We start from the raw sequence: 21,339 nt of genomic DNA, 5'->3' as shown, positions 1-21,339 counted from the left end.
GCGCGGGAGGCGGGCGGGCAGGGAGGGAGGCGGCCGAGCAGCAGGAGGAGGAGAAGGAGGAGGAGGGCAGCAGCGAAGGCGGCTGCAGCGGGAGATGAGCTGCAGCGGGAGGACGGTGCGGTGCAGCTTTTTGCGGCAGGGAGCCATCCCTTGTCTCTACAACTCTGTCCCCCTTTAACCGGGAGCAGCTCGAGAACAGAAGATCCGTGGTTGTTGCTGCTGTTTGCACCACTACCTTCAACACCACCATCATCACCTTTTAAGATAAGGGAAATACGCTGCACCGCCGGACAACAGGATTTCTCGTTTCCAGGATAAAGACCGCTCTCCTCCCCCTTTTCCCTTCCTCTCCCTCACTTCACCGCACGGCCCGTGCCCTGGCCGGGGGCGGCGGACCGGGGGGGTAACAATGGTGAAGTTTCTGGTGAGTTCTGGCTGCGCCCTGGCTGCGTCGGTGCTGCTCCGTGTGCCTGTCGGATCGTGGTGAGGAGAAAATGAGCGAAGAGACGGCGACTTCTAACAACGAGTAGGTGGCCGTGCCCTCACCTCCCCTCCGCCCCGGGATCGGGATGGGGATGGGGCTCGGCGCGTCCCTTCGGCTCTGCGCCCCGCGGGGCCTTTGCCCGCGCACGTACGTGTCCTGTCCTACCCCTGCGCGGACTGCGCATTGCTGCTCGCGTTCATGGAAGCCCAGAAGCTCCCTCTTTGTGAAGGAGCTTAGTTTGGAAGGGCTGCGAGCCGGCGGCCAGAAAAGCTTGGTTTAGTTAAAGCCCGACAGAAAACGGTGCAGATAACGATGGTGTCTTGGAGCGGGAGGATGGGTTTAGTATGCCCAGAGAGGTATCAGCACGTACCACCTCTGATAATATCCTATTACTTGTAGATATTTCACATGGAAACTAGTGTGTGGGAGCTTCATCCTGCAGGAAACTGCTCCTGAATTTTAATTGGATGAGTCAGCCAGTGTAAATACAGCTTAAACCTACCCTAAAGCTCTTTTTTTTTTTCTTTTAATGAGCACTTGTGACTTTTTTTTTTTATTATTTCTCCTCAGAGAGAAAAGGGACAGTTCAAGGATCTCTTAATATTTTTACTGTGAGGGGTTTGAAGGCAATCCAGAGGAGATTGTGTGTGTGCGGCTGTATCCCCTTGAATGTAATCTGTCTTTGAAATACATTTTGGGTCGGAGGCGATAAATATTTGTCAGAAAACATCCGAGTTCTTTATGGCATTGAAAAAGGAATATGAAGTATTTTGAAACTTTTCCTGTGATCGGGAAGTTTAGAGTTGATTGCTGCGGTCTCCGAGCCGTAGCATTACGATTTGCGATGTCGGGGTTTGCTCGGGCTGATTTTATGAATGATGCGGTGACTGCCGCGGCCATGGCGGTGGAGAGGGAGCGCTGCGCCTGTTGTGTCTGGGGGTAGCGATGAGGGGCAGGGGAGCAGCCGGGGTGCCAGACAGGGTGCGGACGGGGCTCTGCCGGCAGGAAAAAAGGGTTTCCCATTTCACTGCCTCCCTCCAGGCAAAGCCTGCACACCTTCCCGTGCGCTCCCCCGAAGAGGCGTTCGGGTCCCCGGGGAGTAGCGCGGGCCGAGCCCGCGGGGAAGCGGGGCCCAGCGGGGACGGGGCCTCGGGGCGCTGCCAGCCGCGGCGCTGAGCGGGCCGAAGGGAGCCGGGCCGGGGCAGCCGCCGCGCCCGCCCAGCGGGGCCGGAGCCGGGGCCGCCGCCGCCGCCATGTTTCCTTTTTTGTGAATCGCTCTCATTTGCATACCACAATCTCCATTCATAAAAAAAAAAAAAAAATTACAGAAAAAGAATTGCTGTCACCACCGCTGACCTGCGGCGGAACCTGCCCTGCGGAGCGCCCGGAGCGGATGCTCCCGCGCCGAGGGCCAGCCTGCGGCCCGCGGCCGGCGGCGGAAGGTCTCCAGGACCTGCTGTATTAATATGTGCTGTTCGCTGCTTGTTGACACAGTTATGTGGGAAATATCAGCTCGGGGAGGTGCTGGGAGCACGTGATCCGCTCCATTCATAAAATACCTGGCTGTCCATTCACAGTGCAGTACAGTGTCTGCATTCAGCAGCCTCGCAGATCAGACCTGCATGGGAAGGGAGAGGCAGCCAGGCCGGCAGGTTTATCGGAGAAGGCAACAGAAAGAGGGCCTATGGCTGCGAGCATGGGAAGTCACTGTAGAAGGGGCTGCAGGGAGGACGAGAAGGCTTATTTTTATAGTTTAAGTTTGTCCTTTTCCTATAAAGGACCATTAATTCAGAAGTGCCTTCTCACTGTATCATCTAAGCTAGGAAGAGTTATATTCAGAAAATGTTGAAATATTTTCCCCTCCAGAAATATTGACCCAAAAATAGAATACTGAAATTCAAATTCATTATTATTAACGTGCTTTGAAAACAGTATATTAATCCATTTGGAGTAATTTACATTTTATTGAACAATACCGTCTTAGATATGCAAAATATCAACCTGGTGCAGAAGGGAGTCGATCATACCTAATGAGGCATCTGAAAATGTTGCCCATCGTAAAATACAAATGACAGTGAAGACAACTAAATTGATAGAAATCAGCACTGTGGTTCATTTTTGTCTACTTTGAGAATTTTACAGCAGATTAGCAGTCATTATTTCTCCTTAATCTATGCCATGGCTAAAGAGACCTCTGAAATATCAGAATACAGGAAATGTTTTTATTCTGGCATAAATTGTTTAGAGGTCAGTGTCTTAACTTTGATTTTAAATATATTGAAAATTAAAAAGATAATAAAATTGAATGAAATTTACTGAGGAAGAATCCCTAAAGCAGACAATACATTTGTTTGATGTAACTGTTTTGTGGTTGCAAGTATTAAAATGGTGATGTTCGTTGCTCACGAGTACCTATTTCATTAGCCTAACAAATTACACTGAGGTGATCCTTAATTATACATTCATGGAGTGGAGGAGGCCTGTTGTTACTGCAGCCTAAGAGACTACCTGAAATATTACTAACCTTTACTTAATATGAGAAAGGAAAGCTCACATACAGTATTTGGTTCGAGTTTATTCAGTTATAGAACTGAATGTGTATAGTCTTACAAAGCACTGTAAACAGTGATTTTTCTCAAAGAATAGATTTTTATTCTTTTTTACTTCAGTTATTAGAATTTCAGAAGAAAAATAAAAAGTGTTTCTCAGTTGCTCTGCTTTTTTTGACAGCATTTTTGGTGAGGCCAGAGTTGTTATTTCTCTCTTGTTCTTTTTGCACACAGTACAAGCATGTCACTTTAAATGGTTGGGAAATTCGATTGAAACACCAGATAAACCATTAGTGAAAACAGGACAGATCCACAAATGGAAATTGATCATATATTCAAAATTCACTGTGTTTAATTTTATCAGTATCATTGATGATATCAATGGCCTTGAGCTTATTAACAGATCTTTTCTCATATAAGAGTGAATACGGTACTTTGCAATGCATTTTGTGTCATTGTGGCTATAGCAAATATTCTGGTAATTGAGTGTTATTTGTTTATAAAACTTCATTTTATGGAGTAAGATATAAATATTTGTGGTGTCTAGAGTTTGACCTCAGTTAATGATGTTAAATTCTCAGTAGTGGTGGGAAAGATTAATTAAAAAGCTGCATTAAGGACTACAGGTTTCTTCTCGATCATGAACATATGGAAGGCAGCCTTATAAAATTCTCATTGCTACAGATGAGTCTTCATTGGTGACTTTTACATTGTTCTTATAGTGATGTTATTGTACTTGTCAGATGGTGTTACGTGACACATTAGTTACGTGGAAGTGTTTCTATACTTCCAGATAATTTTAGTCTTTTTCCCCCTCAGTGGTGTTTTGCAGTCCGTGTGGACAGCATCAACGCAGTGTGTTCACAAATACTATCAGTTTTTCACTTAAGGAATTTGTAGATTTGTGGACTCACGGGTTGATTTGCTATTCATGCAACTTAATGTCAAAGCAGGGAGGTCAGTGAGCACTGTACCAAATTCCTGTTTTGGTGGCAGATTTTGTTGCTGAATAGAAATGCTACTGAATTCAGTGTTAGGTACAACAGAATAATTATGTTGTGTAGTCCCCATTCAGTAGGGATGAATGATGACAGGCTTAAGATGGAGTCTGAGTTGTTGCTATTGAAAAGTGGGAACACTGCTTTACTGGCTTGTTTACCTTCCTCTGTATTGCAGGTGGGCACTTTCTTGTGCTCTTGAATTGTATTCAGAGGTGCTTTTACATACTGTATTTTTACAGATTCACTGTCATATGCTAATTGTTTTACCACATAAATACGGTTAATCTTATACTTATTTTCCTAGATAATTTAATAAAGAGATTATGAATTAGATAGAGTATATAGTGATGCTGTGTGCTTAACAGCCTCTAGATTACGAAGCTATAAACATCTTCAAGTGCTGATTTGAAAAGTAAAACTGAACTATGTTTTTAAATAAGGTACTTGTTTATATTTTCCTTCGGTATATATGAAAATACTGTTTGTACTTCATTTGTGATTCAGAATTGGGTTGAATTTGTATTACAAGCTAAGATACTGAAAGATGAACATGAAATTGTATCGCAAAAAGTAATGCTAATTACTTTAGGTTTATTGGTTCTGGGAGGATTTTAACACTTGTCAGCAGGCTAGTATTCTTTCTGCTGTTTGGGCCATATATAGACTTATAAATTTTTCATCCCTTAATGAAAGGAATTTGTAAAAAGAAGTAGTTTTTTAAGGAAAGCATCTTTTAACCCAACTGATTGTATTAAATCATTGCAATTCTGATGTATTTTCTTCTGAGAGAATGTTTCCTTATAGAGTCCTTGGGAAGCATTTCCAGTCTTATGAATTGCTTCTTGCTGTCTGTTTGGCTTTATGTTACGTGACGCTATTTTGAAGGTGAAACTGAATTTGCATGTTACATAATCCGAGAGTCAGTTTGGTGTGGTTTTGTTGTTTTTTTTTAAAAGATTCACTCTAGCAACAATCTTTGATTACTGTGATACTGCAGAAAAATGCTTTTGGGATGTTGCAGCATAACTGGAGCCAGCAATAATATTTCAATTAAAGAATGATGAGTGTTTCCCTTGTTTGTTCATTTAAAATTCAATGCTCTTGAAGTGTTAAAGTGACAGTGAGGATGTCAGTGTGCCTTTTAAAAGTAGAGACCTTTCTTGAAAGGAATATATCTTGACAAGATTGGAAGTCACAGGATTAAAGCTGAGGGCAATATGGTGGTTTTTAGGCTAAACACTGGCAGTTTTGTTTGTTATTTACCCATTCTTGTGTATATCTGGGGAAATTGTATGTATTGGTGATGACTTGATGGGATTACAACAAACACCGGAAATAAAAAATACTTTTAAGAGTATTGATACAAGCTTAAAAAGGAGGCAGAAGAAATAATTTTGTCTTTTTCTGGTTTTCATTCCCCTGATTCAAAACAAGTAACTATGATAGGACATACTGTGTATGTTGTCTTAAATGCTGTTGTTCAAATGTTTAAATGTCTGCCTTCTTCCTCTTAATCTTCTTTCTCAGTTGGAACATTTTGCAGTTTCCTTAAAGGAATTTGAAAGATATCTGGAAGTTGCCATTTTGTTCAGAATCCCAGTTGCTTTATGGCTGCCTTAGAAAGGAAAAATCTTTGTCTTTCCCCTTTCTGTTTTAGTGTGCAACAACATTTAAGCAAGTGAATTTTAGCTAACACAGTTTGCACAATTATTGAATGGCTGGAATTGATTGTAAACAAAAATTAAATGGTCACTAAAAATATAAAATTTGTTCCTTCTTCTCTCCCTTGAAAAATATTCATGCCTCTTTCTGAAAGCACTTTCTGTTGTTAAGTATTTATTTAATTACTGGCCATTAATGTGGTACAAATATTCCAAATTAAAATTCAATAAGATGGAAAGACATTTGCAACATTTTTTATACTTTCTAATACTTTGTTAGGTGTGTCCCCTAACCAGTCTTGGTAGTCAGCAGAAATTATCTTCAGCAATGGTTGGTTTTTGAGGGAAGGAAGAGGACTGGATGCTCTTCTGTATTGACATATATTTCTAGTCTTAAGACAATAGCAATATATACTTCTGTTGCACTTACTTTTTTTGTATTCTGTAAGAGAAGATTTTTTTTGCTGATGCTTAGACTATGCTCTAGTAAAATCTGTTGACTGTCACTACTCCCTGTGTTTTTTCTCATTCATTCATATATGTTGTATATGGTAACATATTTTATGGTATATTTTACTAGGGTAAGCCTGGTACTTCTCCTACTTGAAAATTGTAATAGGAATCAATCTGTAAGACTATGGTGGCATTGAACAATACTTACTTGTACGAAATAAGCAGACATTTTAAGTGCATGTGTTTTCAAATCTTTTCAGACTTATCTTTTATGTAATATCATGCTGATATCTGTGATATCAGTTTGTTAAAAAATATGTTAATTTATTTATATTCATTGCTTTATTTTAATTTTCCCTTACATATGACAAGAAAAGAATTTAAAAAAAATAAGCAACCTACAAATCTTTAGCTATGCTGAGGGACAAAAAAAATGTGCATTTAAATGCTCTGAGTATTAAGATTTGTTTATAAATGTGATTCTGATTAAATAACAACTGACTTGTATGCCATTGCAGGCACTAACTCCCAGTGCCCCAAATAAGGTGGGGAAAATAGATGGTGATAATAATAATGTCCCAATATAGTGACAATAAATGCATCTATACAAGGAGGTCACTCACAAGCATTTTTTTTTCTAAGAACTCACTGTCATATGACAGTAAATAATTCAATTCAAGTAGGGAAAATAGGCCACAGAAGCTTCATCAGTTACTGTGTTCCATTCTGCATTGCTGCCTCATACCAGGCTTCCATTTAGAACAAAATATTTTTCATGTGTGTGCTATGCAAGAATTCCCCAAATATATATAATTGAAACATCTGAACCATCTTAAAAATGAGGTGGTAAAGGATCTGTTTCTTCTTCTCCCCCCCCCCGATGTATTAATTGTTGTGTCTTCACTACTGCTATTTGTGATATTTTAATTTGATGAGGAAGTCTAATTCTGTTAAAGTGAGTTTAACGCTCTTCTGTTCAGGACCCCAGAAGAAATTCTGTGACCCAGATGTTTGACTTGAATGGTTTTGTGAGATGATGTTGGTTTGAATGGTTTGTGAGAGCAGGTATCATTAAAGTCTATGGAAAAGTTGTCTTTTTTTTTTTTTTTTTTTTTTTAGAAACTCCAGGAAAGCAGTACCAAATAAATAGGTCTTCCCCAAGATGATCTGACAACTGTTGACAACTACCCTTTTTTCTTTGGGTCCTGCTGACTAGTTGCGATACTAAACTGAAGTTTGTCAAAGCAAAAACGAAACTGATTTATTTCAGTTTCAAGTCAAATGCTGTGGCCAAACAAGCAAACCAACAAGGAGCATCGAGAATTTCATTAATGAAGCAAGTCATTACTGAAAACTAGTATCAGGTTTATTAAAAATTGTTTCTGGGTCAGACTGCATAACCCCAGACTGGTAAGATATAGCTGTCAGTGAGGATTCCTGCCTGGCACTTTTTTTCTTTCAGAAATTGTGCAGAACTGTTTTGGTGAAGTGGTACAAACCTCGAGGGCAGAAGTTATTTCTCTCTCTTTAACCTCTTGAAGGAATTAAGTAAGGGTAGTGAAAGGTGGGAGTACAGAACCTGCTCTGACTTAGAAACTTTTCAGCCTCTCCGATAGGATAAAGTATTCTGAGCCCTGGGTATTTCTTTCTCTGCATGATGTGCTTACTCTACTCTGGATCCCAGTCCAGCACACCTTAATATGAAGCCTGTGATTGAGGCCAATGTATGTTGAATGTTGAATAGGAGCACAATTTTTAAAAGGGGTAAAGAAGCTCAAGTTGAGGCCCATACATTTAAAATGGGGAATCTTGAGGGGGTTTTTCATCTACAGAAGTAGCTGACCTGAGGTACCAAAGCTGTATGTTTTTAAGCACTAGTTGTTGTTGATAATCACTGGTCTTTGCTCACTTTAGAATAATTTGGAAGTTTTCTAATAGGATAGACTTAGGATGGGTATGTTTGTGCTCTCTTCTGAGGGCAATTATCTATCTTGTTACAAGTTCCACTTGTGTTTCTGATGCTACTGATGTCTGGGCTACTGGATACAGAAAGAAATTGGGGTTGCTGTTTCTAATTTTGCAAGATTTTAAAGAAAAAAATGGAGAAGAAATTGATTGCTGGTACCAGTGGTATACAATGAGCATGCCAAGGGAATGCAAAGCTGTAAAATTAAATGCTTGAGAATTTTCAGGCTTGAGAGTTGAGATTGTGCAGATAGAATCCGTGTGGCCAGGGTGTATGAATTTTGATGATTTTGATAATAAGGCAGATCCAGGAATATAATCAGATAGCCTGGGTTCTGCTCTCAAACCTTCAATACTAGGAAATACTCATTTTCTTTCTTTTAGATCCTTGCTTGCCTCATTTGCTTCTCCTCCTGTGTGAGGGAGGAGGACTGCACCTTCTGGTCACTCACAGATGTGGTGCCTGTGCACCTTCTGGTCATGCTGTGTAATTGAAGATTGCATCTTAATAAGCGTTAAATTTCTGTAAATACTAATACTGAAAGGTAAAGCAGTGTTCTGACAGGTTTGTTAGGGGTTGGCTGTTGACATGTATGGGCTTATTTGCTGTGGAGGCACCTAACATAAGGGTTTCTGTGGTGTCACTTGTGTCCTGGAGGAATAGTGTCATTCATACTTAAAGCATGTAAGTGCAAAGTACTCGGAGCTCTCATTGAAATGAAAATGCCAGTTGCTTATCATTTCTTAATCAGTCAGTATGTTTTCTTTCTGGATCTTTTTTCCTACCTTGTTTTTTTTGATGGGGGAAGGGCAGGCAGGGCAACTTACAGGTAAACTGTGGTGTTCACAAAATCTTTTACTATGTTATGCTCTGTGCTTCCCGAAGAAGTTTGTGTGTGTAAAATCAGGCCATTATTACACAGCTGTTTTAATGCATTAAGGCCCATAAGCGTTGACAGAATCTCGCTTCATCTCCTACTTCTTTCAGCCTCCAGAAAACTTTTTAATGGATGTGTAACCACTGCTTGAGCAGTCTTGTGATGATCTCTAGCACAGTACTTTCATGCTTTCTGTATTTGTACTGAACGGGGCTCACTTAAAATATCTTATATTGTCCTAGCTGTATTCAACTTGACACATCCTCTAGAAGAGCCCCCATATGCACCTTAAAATGTACGTGCTCTGTTACTATGGTGATGGAGAATAATCGTGCATGTTAACAACCCTGCATTAGGTAATGGAGGATTTGCAGAAATCAGTTAAGCATCTGCCTGGGGCATTGAAAACTGAGTTGGTGACCGAACCTCCACCTCAGCCTCTTGGCTGCAGACAGGCTGAGGGAATCTTGTTATGGGATTACATGCTTCCCTCTTCCCCCTCAGGTTGTCTGAGGGGTGAAGATGACTTTTTGGTAATAGTTTCAAAAGTTGAAGTAGCTTTGCCTTATCACATGCTTTTTAAGTATCCTCCATCATATACTTAGGGTGTTCTGCATAGTGTAAAGGAGATGCTTGGGCAAGCAAGTTTTATGTTTGTCACTGATACAAACCTGATTTTGTTTTTCTTTGAACTCTCTAGGCTTATGGTGCATGAATTCACTAGCTTTCATTTCTCAGTTATGGCCACCTGCAAATTCTGCAAAAGGAGAATATGTCCACATTCATTCCCCTGAAACAAGGTAGAAAACATGAGCTGCTCTTCGTCTATTAGTTGAATTGTGTATGAAGAACAGGTCTCTTCAAGGAAGCTATTCCAGAGCAAGACATGAATTTAGAGTGCTGTAGTTCCGTATAGTGTAGTTCTTGTGGGGACCTTTTATTCTCCTTATCCTGGAGTAAGTTGTAGTTAACTAGGGGAAAACTGATAAGCTTAGTTAGCTAATTAGAGGAGCCTTTTCAGGTTCTCTCCTCTCTTTCCTTCTCTGCTGTACCTTTCTAAAACTGTAGGGGTTTTGCATTGATTACTTAGTTATTTGTTGGGTTTGTTTCTTTGTGTGTTTTTGTTTGTTTTCCATTTGTTTGATTGTTACTTCTGAAATGGCATATCTTTTCCATGTTTGGAGGTGTGTTGGCTTTTAGAGACTCATCCCTGTAGGTTTTGGTTTGGTTTTAACATTTTTAGGAGGCATTTTTTTCTGAGTATTTCTCTGTATTAATGTTCTCTAACAGCTTATCCCGAAAAGCTTCTCTGGAAAATAATACACTGGTTAGTGTCTCTTTGAGATGTTTTCACTGGTGCACTGAGCACCCTTACAGGTCTTAATACCAGGGTTTTACCCTTGAGCAATGGTAGTAAGAAGCCTGTTTTTTACTGCTCTGGAACAATAAAAACATAACCCAAATACAAACATGTGTTTCCTTTGCTGTAGAAAGACAGAATGCTTCCCACAGGCTACAAGTTCATCGTCCTTTCAGCAGTGAAAGAAGAAGACATTACAGAAATGTCGAAAATCAATGTTGAGTCACTTCTTTGCTACAGAAAATTCAACTTTTTTGATATTTGCAAATAAATCTTCCTGCAGTAGAACTGCAGTTATAGGTATATCTCCTTTTCCAAACGAAATCAAATGTATGGATTAAACTTGAAGAATAACGAGTGTTATTTCAGCTGCTTTTTAGGCCTGAGCAGCTACTGGCAGATACAGGATTGGCTTTTCTGTGTTTTGGTCAATCTGTGCTGTTTGAGCTTGATCCCCACAACTGAAGCTCAATGGATGAAGTAAAAGCTTCAGGTTAGTTTTAAGATCCTCATACTCCTTTCATCAAGAGCATGCAAACAATGATTTATCGTCCCAAATAGGGCACAATGATCCAAACTTTTGCCATGTGCTTTAGAAAAAGATCATTTCAGTAGAGAAGTTGCAAGAGATATCCTAACTAAATTTCACATGGCCAAGGAGGAAGGAACAATTGTCACTTCTCAAGGGCAAGAGTGATTTTTGGTCAGGTTTTCTGAGATTGCTTCACAGTTTTAAAGGCAATTACAATCAGATAGTGCAGAAATTGTAATATCCTATGGTAGAGATTATCTACTTTCTGTGTTTTTTGTTTCTTTGCTAACTTATAGCTATGTATTTTACAGTGGAGAAAACATAACTGCCCTTTCCCAGAGCATTAATATCTGTGATCTAAGGTGTATTTGGTGAGAGGGGATTTTTTTCAATGTTGTTACTCCTTGACTGAGACAAATATTCCCTTATTTTGTCTACATAATAAAATGTATATTTGATTCCTGACAAATTCAGCCTTAACAGTTGAATTGAAAGATACTGTTCAAGCTTTTATCATTAACAAAAAAAAATTTTGGTTGTATCGTGTCTACAGTAGGATATAACTTCTGTTATCTTTATTTACACTGGAAAATGGTGTTCTCCAAAGGACTGTTTTTGCTTTCCTCATTACATTTCATAGTAATGAATTCTTACTATAGCTCTCCAAATAATTTTGTCAGAATTTACTTCTGTTTGTCTCTGGAATATGTCCTTTGTCAATAACAGTGCTGGTCAAAAAGTAGGAAAATCTTTTGGTCTAACCCTTTCTTCCCACAATATTCCAGTAGATCACAAGAAGCTCGGATCAGTACTTCTCACACTTTAAATAGCCAGGTAGTGTTTGTATGCCTTTAACTCCCATGAGAGCATGATCAGAAATTGCTCTAGTATCTGACAGCAGAGGCAAGGAGGATTATGTATTAGTTCTGTCCATGATTTTGTAAGGTTTGTTTTTTCCTAATGATAAAACTTCTCTTCATTAATCTTCAGTTTCTCAAGCTCCATTATATACCATTTTCTGCACAAAGGAAAATGTTGAGTGTGTGCTTTATTCATTTTAGTACTAGCCTTGTAGCAGTAGTTGCCCAGTCTCGTGGTTGAGGCTGCTACCAGTTAGGTTCCAAGATCCAGAGGAGTTCAGTTGACTTCAGTATTAATCATATCATTTAGGATTGTACAAAATTATTTATCTGTGGCTCTGAAGGGTCTGAAAGTTTCTGCTCCTTTGTAAAACTATACAGAAAAGGGTACTCACAAGCAAATCTTCATAATTCTATGGGTGTTTTTAAGAGGTAAGTGTGAATTTCTTTTTAAATGCCCCTTCCCCCAGGCAGTATGAAGATTTGTAATGATGTAACTAATATGTGCTATGGGTGGGTTTGTTTTAATGGGTTTTGATAGACTGCATAATCTGAAATTCTTTTCAGAATGGGTTTGAGGGTTTTGTTTGGGTTTGTTGTTTTTTTTTTTCCAGACCATTTCTGTTAACCTGTGAAGTATTTCAAAATAAGCTACAGCTGTGTAAGAACATGAGCAGTTTCACTAAATATAATGGTACTAGTGTTGTCATTTTGACAAAAAATAAGTTTGTCTCTATGTAGTTAATAGTTACCTCTTAAAGCAACTAAAGCAAATTTACAGTTGAAATCAGTTAATGAGGGAGAGTGGGAGTAGATTTATTTAAATTTCACTGAACTTAAAGGCTTGCTTGTTTGCTTTTTAATGGTAAAGCAGATCTGTGGTTTGAAATGGTTTGGGGAAGTTTTTGTGACAAGGCAAGTGATGGTTCAGAGGAGTCAGCTACAGTTTCTCCTTTCTAGGAGACTGGAAATCTTCTTTTGGAAATGTTTGAGAAACTTAGTACGTATTGAAGATCTTCAAAGATGCAATTAATATCTGCACAGAGTGTTCCAAGAGCATCACAAATGAATAATATTAGTACTGTATTATCTTAAGATGTTAATGCTGCTGTTACCTTGGTATTATTAATGCTTTACAGAAAAACATAGGAGTTGCCATAAGGGATCTGGCAAAAATTCTTGTTGTCATCCTTTTTCTGACTTTTCTACTTGCTATGGAAGTTGGTTAAATTCCATGTGCATCTGTTTTCCTCATTAGAAGGTTTGAGCTGAAATACATTATTTGATTTTGGATTCTTTGTCAGGAAACTTTGCCATGTAATTGTTTGGTAGGGCTTCATTTGACTTTAGCAATAATTTAGTTTCAGATGATTTATCTCTTCTTAATTCAAGTGTTGTGTTTTCAAGCATTCAGAAGTTAAAGTGAATTGAATTTGCTATTCCAACTTATTCAGTTTTAATTTTTTGGTATAATTTGCTGCTCATGTTTCTATGTTAGAACTTGAAATTAGTCTTAGTATCTAAATGAAGTACTTCAGTATCTGTGTACTGCATGGGTATTTCTTTAAATGGTTTGTCTCACAAGAACCACATGAATAAGGGGATGAAGGAAAATGGTAAGCATGATGTTCTAGGGAAGAACTTAGCAATTCAGTTTTGTTAGGAAATGCATTGAATTTATGGTCATGTTAGTGTCAGCTGCATGCTTTCTGATGCCAAAGTAGTGGTTTAGCAGATGGAGAAAGGTGCTGGTGCTCTTGGGCTTTGGCCTTGGGCAAGGACCTCATGAAGTAGGGAGGGGATTGCCTGTGTCACCTTTCTTCAGTCTTCATTCAGTCAAGGCTCATTCATTAACACTTGGAAAGTGGGTGTGTTTGTTGTTTATTTCGTTGTTTGGTTTTTTGTGTGTGTTTTTTTTAAGATGCTATTTTACACTAGATACAATTGAGATTCAAACATAGGATTTATTGATTAAAAGTTAGGTAAATACTTCAAAATTTGTCTGTGTGTTCCACCTAACTGTAGGTCCGTCACTTTTGTACAAAAACAAAATGTGTTTAATGGAAATAAATTGAATTCAAGGAAATTCTAACTGTTTATTTGGACCAAGGCAATACAGACTGTAAATGTGAAATCATAGGGCTTTGAGAGAGCTGCTGAGTATTTTAAAATAAGTTTTTTCCGCTCATTGCTGTTAGTGGTGTTGGACTAGAATTAAATTACACCAGGGCTGGTTTTGTTGCATGAAACACTTTCTCAGCTGTAAAATCTTGGTGATGTATCTTCAGTGAAACTCTTGTTTTTTCAAGGTGGCGTTAGAGGGATGAAAGTATCAAATAAAAATACGGGGGAGGGATGTGGAAGGGCAAAAGTAAAGCTTCTGTAAGAGCTACCTATGTCTACAAAATATATTAATTCCTTTCCCCTTATTTGAGCTGGACCTTCTGCCGAGACAGTTCTACTGTTCCAGCTGGGGCTTGCAGAAGCCGTAGTGACTGCAGGAAGTGATATATACCATTCTTTTAATTCTCAATGGCATTGACAGTTACCAAAGTTTCTTTTCTTTACTCAAGTCTATCCTTGCTGCAAGTTAAAATGAAAGGCAATAGAGACAGTAAGACAATGCTGAAAAGATAAAGAAGACTGACAAGGAGAGAAATCTAATGTCTAGTTTTAGGTATGCATTTAAAAATCAATTAGGCAAACTGCTGGCATTAAGTTTCTAAAATTATTTCAGATACCTATCTTGCTATTTGAAAGATCTTCTTGTAGCAGATTTTCAAGTTTTTTCACTGAAGTATATAGTACACTGAACATTTAGAGTCCGTTACTAAGACGGCTTCTCTTACTGAGTTATTGCCCTGTCACCCAGTGCATTGGGTTCTGGAAAAATACCTGGTAAACTCCACAGCCTAATTGATGTACTGTTTGAAAGTGTTGGAAGCTATAGAGAGTTTGTCTAAGAATTGCTTCTAGTCCTACCGCTGGTATCCATGGCAGTAGTAAGAAAACATTTTTAGGCAATTTTTATCAGCTTCACTTTTTAGCTTTCTTGCTACTTTTAAAGAATGCCCAAACACTATTCTCTGAAACTTTAAAGAAAATGCAAAGAGAAGTTTAAATGTCTCTGTGGGCTATGCAGCTGCCATTCTTTATATGAAGAATGACAGGCTTCACCAGAATGTCTGGCTCCTAAAGCAGGAGACCATGATGCTGAAACACATTAGAGCAGTGTTATTTATATTCTGCCAAAAGCAATTATCCTGCAAGACTTATAAATATATGTTAGCTTTTATGTGTGTGATAAACTCTACAGACTTCCACAGAGATCTGTAGGTCTACTTAGAGTGATATATTTAAATTTTTGCAGGACTGAAGCCCAAGTGCTTGCATAAAAAGATGTTTCTAGTTGCAGGCATATGCTGATTATTCAGTAGTGTGGCAGAAGTGCTTCTTTGGGATTGGTCTGTTAGGATTCGGATTGTTACTATGCCGAGTTTTATATTTAATGGTACTTGATAAGAGTTGTTTTAAGAAACCTGTTTGGATCCACGAGGATTCCTTTTCAGCAACAGCTTCTAAGTTCCCAAGGGCTCTTATCTGTCCAAGAACCCTATTTTTAATTTCTGTGAATCCTTTACTTTTATTCCCCATGAAGATTTATTACTCCTTAAAAGTATCTTCGGGTAGCTCTTTCAAGCCCTAAAAGTGGCTTTGTTTTGTGCTGTGTCTTTTTGTCACTGGGGCAGAAAATGAGCTCCACTGTTCAAGAGGAAAGGCCTGTACTTTGGGTCTTGGCTACCAAATAGAGCAGCTTTTCTGTTCACCCCACAGCTGCTGTTAATGTTTCATTCTGCAACTGCTAGAGGATGGGCAAGTAACCATCCTCATACGAGACAAAAATATAACTCCATTAGTCAGCTGGCGTGGGTTGTTGAAGCAGAAATGCAGGCAGTATTTTCTCCTGGTGGAGAAAAATCCATCACATCCTATTAAAGTTGCCATTAGCTGACTATAGGGCAATGTACATTTCCTGAATCCACGATTGCTCGTTCTCCTTACTTTGATGGCTGTCTACTTTAAAACTTGTAATTTAGTCATAACTATTATAAGATCATGTTACATCTCTGGGGTTAAATCTGTTTGACATATAATCTGCCTGGGAAAAGCCCTTTAAGAAGTAATGGTTCTTGATACTAACTGAACCTCAAATTGTTGTTGTGTGAATTGGAGAATCTTGTTCCTAAAGAGGTTCCATGAGCTTTCTGAAATCTATTGCCCTGTAGAACTTGTAAGATTTAATATTTTAACTATTAGATTATGTAGTATTTTAATTCACTGCTGTTAAACACAGATTTTGAAGTTTCTGCCAAAGGTGGGTTTATTAGGGTTTTGTTGGTGGTTTTTGTTTGTTGGTTGGCTATAGGCTACTGGCATCTTTGACATCCTCTTACCAGTATTCATTGTAAGGTTTAAGTGAGCGAGGGTTATAACCCTTCAACTTTTTCACTCCAACATTTGAACCCTTAAGTTTTTAGATGCTTAATCATCATAATTATGGCATAAAACAGAACCAAGAAAATAGAAAGATGCCATCTTTTCATAGCTGCTTACCAACGAAAAGAAAATTGTTTTTCTTTGCTATTCTGGAAGTGGCAGTCTTTTGTCATGTGTAGAGTCATGTTTCAGTAGAGGATGATTTTTGCTCTCTAAGGGAGAGAGAGATGTGGTCACGCTTCCTCTTAGTTGAGTGCTTAGAGATTTTGTTAAAAACCCTTGGCCACCTCATTCATTGTTTCTTTAATTGTTTATGTATTTTCTTTATGTAGTGTGGACAGAGTGAAATGTTCAATTTCTTAAATTGAGAGGGGTGAATATTTAACCTTAACATAAGGATTGAATGGTTCTTTACAATAACACTTCTGCTATTATTGTATCAAATATCATGGATCTTTGGTTGCAGGTTACAGGTGCATTAATACCTATAAATTAAAGGCAGAATATTATGCAGTGTTATCTTGTACAGCCCATGTCTGTCTCCACATTGTGTAGGATATTGATGAAGAAATGAGGCAATTGCAAACTGTGGTCTAGTTTTGCTTTTTACTGTAGTTATGTTTCAGTATAGGCAGAGCCTGGATGTATCTCCAGCTAGTTGACAGTTGTTTGTCTCTGTTTTTTTTATTTCTTTAGGGCTGGTAATAGACAATGCCTTCTGCTGCTTTGGTTTGTCTCCCTACTCCCTCTAGTAGAGCTGCTTGTTGTTTTTCTCTGTAAGCTATCTGTGTGGTAGTAAAGAACTTAAGAACATAGCAGTGAGCAGAAGAGGTAAAATAAGAAAATTACATTACTCTTATACAAATATAATTACTAGTTGAATTAAACTAAAAGTAAAAATCACACAACTCCAGCTGAGGGAGCTATTTTCTGTCAAGTCACTTCCTTGCATGTTCATGTAAGTCATGTTCCCTAAAACTTGGTATAAAAATGTTGACAGAATTTTGTACTATTTTATATAAGAACTTTTTTTCTGGGCTAAAAGCTGCTGTAAAAGGCAATTATTATTTTGGTAAATTGAAAATAAAGTATCTGTAAAAATGAGTTTTAACTTCCCAGCAAAGGAAATAAGCAAGATCCTATTTCATTGTATTTGATCAGACAATCCTAGGTTTACCTGAGTTAAACACAACTTCGTGCATCTAAAGGTTGGGCCTTTTTGAGAAACTTATCTGCTCTTCACTGAGAGTGAGTAGTAGACTATCTTCTGAGGTACTGTGTCTTGGGGTGGTTTTCCTATTGGATTTCTGCAGTTTGATTTTCAGTAAAACTTTAATGCTTTCCCTGCAAGAAAGGAAAATCAGTCTCCACTATATTTCTTCTTGGCCTGGCTTTGCCTGGCAGCTTCCAGGCAGCTATGGAGGTTTCTTTTCAGCTTTCAACCTTTCTCTTTAGTCTCACTCTCCCACTGGTGGGCTTATCCTCTGCATGCATTGCTCATCAAACAGGCACTGTTTTTTCTGCAATACAGTAATTTGCTTTATGTCAAACCCATGTTGTGTGCTGAACAATGCATTCAAGTCCTTGATTTTTCTCTGGACTACTTGAAGTTGTGTGTAGACGGCTGGGTAGTTTTGTGAGAGAAGCTGCAGCATGCTGTAAATGCTTGTGGGAGTATGGACAGGGCTGCTCTTATCCTTGAAGCAACATTATCTATATTTCCTGCTCGTTACATTAATATATAGGCAAGATGTAGTAACTGATCTCTATGAACATAGGCACGTGGATGCTGGTATCTGTTAGGCTTTAGCCCTTACCTGCTTCTCTTCGGATTGGCTTGGTAGGGAGCTTGTTTTGCCTCTTACGAATTGAGAGAGCTTGCCATATGGTCTGGTATAGTTCATGTACACAACCGTGATCCAGTAGAGGAAAGGCAAACTCCCAACCCCCCTACTGCTGTTTCAGAAAGGAACAGACAGGAGGAAGTAGGAGTGAGAACAGATTTCTGGATAGATTTGTAGGCAGTGGGGTGAATTCTTAGCACTTCCCACCAGAAGTTTATTCTAATAGGCAATGGGTTTTAACCATGTATATACTGCTGAGGAAGCTGGAACATGAGTATGAAGAGTAAATGCATAAATAGACTTACAGGGCTATTTTCAATTTAAAATTATAAAAGTATTTATTTCATATCTGAAACAAGGCCGTGGTGCTCTCAGCCTCTAGTTGTGTAAAGTTAATTATGGCTTGATTTTTTTTTTTATTTTTAACTTCTATTTTTTTCAAAATTTATGTGCAATTGAATGTGTGCACTACAGGCTGTATCTGGAAAACACTACTGTAGCAGTATCCTGACTGACTGAGACTTTCCTAAGGTTTACACCCGGTGTATAAATAGTTCTACAGTGATTGAAAAATATGCCAAATGCAACAGAAATTTTTTCCTGGTTTCTGGGTCCCTTAAAGCAAAGGGGTAGTGTTGTCTATTTGTTCCCAGAGAGAACAGGAGAAACGAATGGATTTTTATGTTACATAAATGGCTATGATATTGGTCATCAGTTTCAGCCTGATTTAAACCTTTTCTGCTTTACTGAGTTAAAACAGTAAATAAGACAAACAGAAGAGCAATCTATTTAGAATTAAAAAATTTGTATAGACCAGAGAGCAACTTCTATGGCTTTCATGTGGATTAAAGATGATTTTATACATAAATGCCTCCCTCAAAATGAATAGTTTAGATGAGTCTTAAAAAAGCTGTGTAAACCTGCATTTCTAATGATGAAGCACAGTTACAGGCTGCCACTGAAAGCAATAGTTTGCATTCACCTACACAACCCTAGCCTTAGATATAAGGGGCACATGACTGTAGGTGATTTGGGGCACTGATCTGTCAGAACAATCTTTTTGGGATGATGGATTTTCTGTTTTGGTTGCACAACCAGTTTACTTCACAGTTGCATACTGAACAAAGGAAATAGGAGAACTGTGCCTCAAGACTGGAGAAGAAAGGGGTAAGAATTCAGGCTGGATTTAGGTGTGTAGGTTTAGTTGCCTTCCCATTTTCCCACAGAAGTGAGTAATTTTTACCGCAGACCTACAGATGCTGAATTACTGATAGAACTCCACATGTATGGCTGTTTAGACATCTCCTGTGAATAATACCTTGCAATTAATAAGGAACTCACAAAATGAGAGATGTGTGTACCATTTATGTGCTATGTATAGTTAGTATAGTATACTCCTATCGTATAACTGTTCAATGGAGCATTGCCCTTTAATTTGTCTCCTGGAGATGGATCGTCTGTCTGTGTCAAAATGCTTACATGAGTGTAATCTGGAAGCTGGTTTTCTTCTGAATGCCAGTATACTGGAATCCAGTGTTTAAAGCTTGAAATTCATGGATTTTGTATTTCCTTGCATTCTCAACAAATACTGAATAACTTTCTGTAAATAGTGATCCTTATTAAAGATGAATAGCTGCAAAACTTGTAGAGTTTTCACATTTTGTGGGTTTTTTCTTCTTCCTCTTTTGTAGAGGGGAGATTTGTATTTCCTCTCCCTTATGTGCTTGGCATAATAATGAAAGCACACAAACTGGGGAAAAAAAAGTGGTAACAAGCAACAGTGGTTCATGATGCCAGTAGTACTGCAATTTGGAAAATGTGTTGTACCAGTAAATTGACGAGTCTCAATTTAAATTTAAAGAGTTTCCCTTACAAGTAGTCAATTAACAGTATAGTCACTTCTGCAGTTTTTGTTATTCTTTAATATGAATAAATGGTTTGTAGCAGAAAAGGTTCAGTTGCCAAGTGAATTTTTCTAGGTTGTTTTTAAAGGCTACTTTTTTATTTTAAAGCTTTTTTCTGGGTGATATTTCCTTGAATATTGGTGACTGTGCATCAATGAAGTGATGAATCACTTCAGGCAAATCACATTTGTTTGGTATATATTAAACTTCCAAATAGGAGCTGCTATAATTCTTTTTCAGTGAAGAGATCTAGACTGAGTATGCTTAACCCTTCCTGAGTCTTATTGCAGTTTGTATTCAGGCTTCTAAATTCATATAGTGGGACTACAATCTTTAGTGTTAATTTTTTGTAAAATTATTGGTTTATGTGTATGAAAGTTTGGCCAGATATGCTGTATCAATGTTTTAAGCAGCAAGATAGTGCATGTTTCTTTTGTCTCTGTACTGAAAATACTAGCTTTTACATGGATTAATGATAGGAAAATTGAAAGTTACATGTGGGTTATATGTGCTTATAATTGATGCGCATCTTGTGATGTGTTTTTGGTTGTATTTCTTGAAAATTGTAGTTTCTCTCACCACACTGTGAGATAAACTTTTTGCATTGTTCAAGATACCTATTTTTTTGTGCTACCAGAGTTAATCCCCTTGCATCTTCTGGAATCAAGAGTGCTTTTCCTTTGTGTATTCAGTAATTACATAAGGAAATTCAGTTTATTTTGTTAGCCTATAAACTGGGCTTTACTAAATACAAAGAGCTCCAAAACCTCTCACAGTAAGAATTCTGAGATAGAAAATGTACATTTCTTAGGAGGAAAACTGTTCGTAACCTTTTCACATGGTTTGTCTTCGTAATTCCACACATATGAAGCCAAAAAAAGAGGAAAATTTAAGACCTAAGTTATGTCGATACTGCAGAAAAAGGTCAATTGTACCAAACTTTGTGACTTAAATTCTGAGGGTTTGTATTGTTAGTTGTGTCTTAATCTCAAAATACATATATAATGTAGATAAGCAGGCAGGCTCCAACTGGCCTGTAACGTGACTGACCCCTTCTTTTTCTGATCCATACAGACTTACATGAATGAGTTTGGCTGCAGCAGCTGCTGATAGTGAAGCAAACACTCATACACGTGTTCAGTCACTGCTGTGGAACTTGTGTTGAAGTATCATATCTGCAGAACCACTTTGAGCAGTTACAGGATGGCCTTGTGACAAAATCAGTAATTTACTGATTAGGGTTGTATAATTGTTCTGGATCGAAGTTACTCTTTCTTCTGGATTCACATGAGCTTTCCCAGTGTTGATCACTGCAAAGCTGCAGAAGCAGTGGAGAAAGTGCATGGTAGGA

General features: G+C 38.3%; 1 protein-coding gene across 1 annotated transcript in view; it reads left to right on the top strand.

The window, feature by feature from the left end:
- The first annotated feature begins 27 nt into the window (after positions 1–27).
- SPRED1 (sprouty related EVH1 domain containing 1) overlaps positions 28–21,339 on the top strand; it is a 64,717-nt gene continuing 43,405 nt past the window's right edge. The window contains exon 1 of the mRNA XM_029964115.1: positions 28–526. Coding sequence (XP_029819975.1) covers positions 495–526 — 32 coding nt within the window. The 5' untranslated portion in view covers positions 28–494. The remainder of the gene's footprint in view (positions 527–21,339) is intronic.

This window comes from Manacus vitellinus, unplaced genomic scaffold (assembly GCF_001715985.3).
Source record: "Manacus vitellinus isolate BGI_N305 unplaced genomic scaffold, ASM171598v3 scaffold_6_pilon, whole genome shotgun sequence".
NCBI classification, from domain to species: domain Eukaryota; kingdom Metazoa; phylum Chordata; class Aves; order Passeriformes; family Pipridae; genus Manacus; species Manacus vitellinus.
Note: the sequence above shows the minus strand (reverse complement) of the source record. Positions and strands in the feature narration are given on the sequence as shown.